At 51.8% G+C, this 4,647-nt stretch overlaps 1 protein-coding gene across 1 annotated transcript; it reads left to right on the top strand.

The window, feature by feature from the left end:
* Positions 1-1,611: 1,611 nt before the first annotated feature.
* LOC125537453 (peroxidase 2) lies at positions 1,612-3,030 on the top strand. Its single transcript, XM_048700774.2, has 2 exons — positions 1,612-1,935; positions 2,024-3,030. The coding sequence occupies exons 1-2, from the start codon at positions 1,708-1,710 to the stop codon at positions 2,792-2,794; spliced, it is 999 nt and encodes a 332-aa protein (XP_048556731.2). The 5' UTR covers positions 1,612-1,707; the 3' UTR covers positions 2,795-3,030.
* Positions 3,031-4,647: the final 1,617 nt, after the last annotated feature.

The following is a 4,647-nucleotide window of genomic DNA, read 5'->3' on the forward strand; positions in this document are numbered from 1 at the left end:
AGATCTTGAGACGCCACGGCCTCTAGTATGACAGTGCAAGCCCTGACATGTCCCTTATACTGCCCTTGGCAAGCAGAAGGGCAGTTCTTCCACTCCCAGTGCATGCAGTCTATGCTGCCAAGCATCCCCGGGAAGCCCCTGCTAGCATTCATCGCCAACAAACGGGCTGTATCTTCAGCTGTCGGCTCTCTCAAGTACTCAGGGCCAAATACAGCAATCACAGCCTTGCAAAACTTATACAGGGACTCTAGGCATGTAGACTCGCTCATACGGGCATACTCGTCAATGAGATCATCGGGCACTCCGTATGCAAGCATTCGGATGGCGGCAGTGCATTTCTGACAAGAGGAGAAACCAATCTTGCCGACGGCATCCTCTTTGCACTCGAAGTAGTCATCATAGCCGACCACTCCCTCTCTAATACGGTTGAAAACATGCCTACTCATACGGAACCGGCGGCGGAATTTGTGATGTTTGAACAATGGGTTTGTTGTATCAAAGTAGTCCTTCTAGAGAAGGAAATGCCCGCTCTCTCGGTTACGATTCAACGCCGGAAGGTGGCCCAGAATGGAGCCACGGAATAACGGCCGATGGTTGTTGAGGTGGTGATGGACCAACACAGCAGCCAATATCTCCTCGTCGTCGGACGGATCGTCGGAGTCGCAAAGGAAATTGTGGAAAAAGAACTCGTCGGTGGAGTCCATTTTCGTACCTTGGCAAACTGTCGAACAGCTTGCGGGCGTCGAAGAAGGAGACGGCCGGCGAGGGGAGACGCGGCGCCCACAGACCAGCTAGCTGCCCGGCCGGCGTCCGACGAGGGTGACGGCGTCCGACGAGCGTGTCGGTTGTCTGTGGCTGGGGCGGCGAGGCGTCTTTTTGGTCGCGGGGCGGCTGGGCGTGGGGGAAACAGCGGCGGGGAACCAGCTTGCTCCCCGGCAGCAAAACAGCGGCGGCGGGCGACTGGGGGCAGGGGCGGCGTTGCTGGGTGGATGTGGAGGCGGCGGCAGCTGGAAGAGTCGCCGGCAAAATGGGCGGCGGCGTCGGTGACGGAGGAGGCGGGGGCGAGGGTTGCTTGTTGGCTGGGGAGAGGGAAGGCCAATGTGCCACAGATGAGCGGGTCCGGGGACAGAAGTAGGAAAGCAAGCGCGCGTCCGTCGCGTGTCCGCGTCGACGCAAATCAGGCTAAAAATTGGGCCGAGAATGGGTCGCCCGTGGACGAAAAGCGGACGCACGTCCGTTTGGGTCGGTGCGTTGGGCCGCCTTTTCTGTCCGCGCCGACCCAAACGGACGGCCGCGGACGAAATGGGTCGCCCATTGGAGTTGCTCTAAGATCTCATCAATATAACAACGGCTGAGACCTTGTTAAGTCTCAATCGACTGAGATTTAGCAATCATATCATTACCGAAGACGTCTTCGATTAGTTTTCGGTGCCACTGGGAGGAGTAAAGTGAGTGAATTCAAATTCAACGACGATTGGTGGCAACTACCCGGTGCAATAACGTTCCAACGAAGCCAAGATAATCATGGTTGATTTTAAGCACATGCCAACATATGTGCATATATTGTCGGACAAGCTAGGTCCTCGAGTGTCCACCTATATATAGATAGCTTCCTGCTGGAGGTATATCAACATACAGGCATTATTCTCCACCGATCGAGCACTTCTCACACTTGATCTCTCTTCTGCTAGCTTCGAAGAAATAGAAATGGCGGCTGTTGCTGCAAAGCTGCAGGTTTTGGTGGCTTGTGCCTTGCTGCTCCTCGCAGTGGGATGCCAGGCCAGCCCTTTCTGGCCACTGGAGATCGGCTACTACCACGACAAGTGCCCCCAGGCGGAGGCCGTCGTCAAGGGCGTCATGGAGAAGGCCGTCTCCCAGAACCCCGGCAATGGCGCCGCCATGATCCGCATGCTCTTCCACGACTGTTTCGTCGAGGTACTAACGAATTTGCAAACATATACGTATGTACGTACATAGCTGATTAGTCAGACTCGATTAATCTCGTTGAGTTGATGATTATTAGGGCTGTGATGCTTCCGTCCTCCTGGACCCGACCCCGTTCAGCCCGACGCCGGAGAAGCTCAGCCCGCCGAACGACCCTACCCTACGCGGCTTTGAGCTGATTGACGCGATCAAGGACGCCCTCGAGGTGGCCTGCCCGGGCGTCGTCTCCTGTGCAGACATTGTCGCCTTCGCGGCCCGTGACGCATCCTGCATCCTCAGCAGGGGCAAGATAAACTTCCAGATGCCGTCCGGCCGCCGCGACGGCACCTTCTCCAACGCCTCCGAGCCGCTCAAGTTCCTGGTCCCGCCGACGTCCAACCTCAGCGACCTCGTCGCTAGCTTCGTCATCAAGGGCCTCAACGCGGAGGGCCTGGTCGTCCTCTCCGGCGCGCACACCATCGGGCGTTCCCACTGCTCGTCCTTCGTCTCCGACCGCCTCAACACCCCCTCTGACATCAACGGCGGCCTCGCCGCGTTCCTGAGGGGCCAGTGCCCGGCCGACGCTACGCCGGGCGGCAATGACCCGACGGTGATGCAGGACGTGGTGACGCCCAACAGGCTGGACAGGCAGTACTACAAGAACGTGCTGTCGCACACGGTGCTCTTCACCTCTGACGCGGCGCTCATGACGTCGGCGGAGACGGCAAGAATGGTGGTGGAGAACGCCAAAATCCCCGGGTGGTGGGAGGACAGGTTCGAGAAGGCCATGGTGAAGATGGCCGGCATCGAGGTCAAGACCGGCTACCAGGGCCAGATCAGGAAGAACTGCCGCGCAATCAACCACTACTAATAAGTGCAGCACGTATACGTAGTGCAGCAGCTGCGCACGTACGTGCATGCATGGTAAAATTTGACGATTGTTTGCTTCAACCTGCAAAGCGAGTTCATGTCGTAAAATTTCGCGATTCTTTCACTGGTTGCCATTTTTTCTTTTCTTTGGTTATTCCTTGGTTCAATTGTAGCCAAGCTACGGAATTGTTCGTGTATATGGGGTTGTGCATGTCTAACTGCGAACCAATGTTCTTTGTTGAAAGAATAAAAGTGATGCACATAGCATGTTTTGATGAACAGAAAAAGATTGCTTCAAAAACCTACTCCTGGATTACCTCAGCTGGTGCATAAAACATCGAGAATGTTGCCATCAACGATGACCGGAAAAGGAACTGCTTCCTTTATGATTTTCCAAGTAACAACACTAGAAACGAACAAAGGGACTATACATGTCTAATTACAAATCAATGTTCCTTGTTGAAATAATAAAAGTGATGCACGCAGCTTGTTTTGATCAGAGGAAGATTTTAGATGCTTCAAAAAACATGAACAATCCATTTTTGTTCCCTCAACTCCCACTTTGGTCCCTCGACTCTCAAACCAGAGAGACAGCTCCACGAACTCTCCAAACCAGTCATTTTTCGTCCTTGTGGAAAGGCGACACGGTTTCGCTACTGACTCGGCCGGTTTCGACCAATCGCTGCTCACGTGGCATCCCCCCCCCCCCTCTCTCTCTCTCTCCTAGTCAGCTAAGGCCTTGTACAATGCAAGGTGGTTAGGGGAGATGCTTAGAGAAATAAACCACGCTTTTTTTAAGCACGGGTGCTTATTTGTACTTGGCAGACGCTTAATTAGGCATCTCTCCTATAAAAATAGGCACTGGACCATGAAATAGGCACTTCGTAAAATTTGGCGATTCTTTTACTGTGTGCCTTTTCTTTCCTTTGGTTATTCCTTGGTTCAATTCTAGCCAAGCTACGGAATTGTTCGTGTATATGGGGTTGTGCATGTCTAACTGCGAACCAATGTTCTTTGTTGAAAGAATAAAAGTGATGCACATAGCATGTTTTGATGAACAGAAAAAGATTGCTTCAAAAACCTACTCCTGGATTACCTCAGCTGGTGCATAAAACATCGAGAATGTTGCCATCAACGATGACCGGAAAAGGAACTGCTTCCTTTATGATTTTCCAAGTGACAACACTAGAAACGAACAAAGGGACTATACATGTGTGCAATTGTAAATCTGAAATTATCAGTAGGCTGTGTGCGTGTGCATTAGTGGATGAGGAAAAGAATTCTATGAGACCAGGTTTCACGCGAGACCCATCCTGATGGATGACACGTGGTATTCACAAATCACAAAGCATCTACCCCACCTCCACTTGAAATCAGGAAAGGGGGCGGGGAGGTGGGTGGGTGGGGGGGGGGGGGGGGGGAGGGGAGATTAGATGCTTTGGGATTTGTGAATGTCACGTGTCATCCATCAGGGCGGGTCTCACCTGTTAGCCGTGAGACCTGGTCTCATATAATTTTTTTTCCAGTAAGTGAGTCCATTGTGCATGTCTCCTAACAATACAAAGTTACCATGACATATTTCCTTCTTCTTTTGACGAGATCTTAACCACTGGCATGAAACAATTAATACTCCTTGATAAGTACGGAGTATGAAATATAATGTAATGGCATTTAAAAAAAATCAGCATAAAGAAGGGGTGGCACCGATGATTCTCAGGATTGCTGGTTTATTACAGAGTCCTCTATGGGAGAGGCAGTTGTTTTGTCGTCCAGTCCTGTAGCCCATAATATCAGAGGTTTAGTACTTGTCTTTTTGCTGTAATAAGTTGTAGTTGTTTCCAGATATTGTGGTTC

Source organism: Triticum urartu, chromosome 1A (genome assembly GCF_056163025.1).
Source record: "Triticum urartu cultivar PI428250 chromosome 1A, HENAU_Tu73, whole genome shotgun sequence".
NCBI classification, from domain to species: domain Eukaryota; kingdom Viridiplantae; phylum Streptophyta; class Magnoliopsida; order Poales; family Poaceae; genus Triticum; species Triticum urartu.

Excerpts from the sequence above, each read along its gene's own strand:
- LOC125537453 (XM_048700774.2), top strand. The coding sequence starts at position 1,708 with ATGGCGGCTGTTGCTGCAAAGCTGCAGGTTTTGGTGGCTTGTGCCTTG. Across the intron at positions 1,936-2,023 it reads TCCACGACTGTTTCGTCGAG|GGCTGTGATGCTTCCGTCCT; the intron begins GTACTAACGAAT and ends GATGATTATTAG.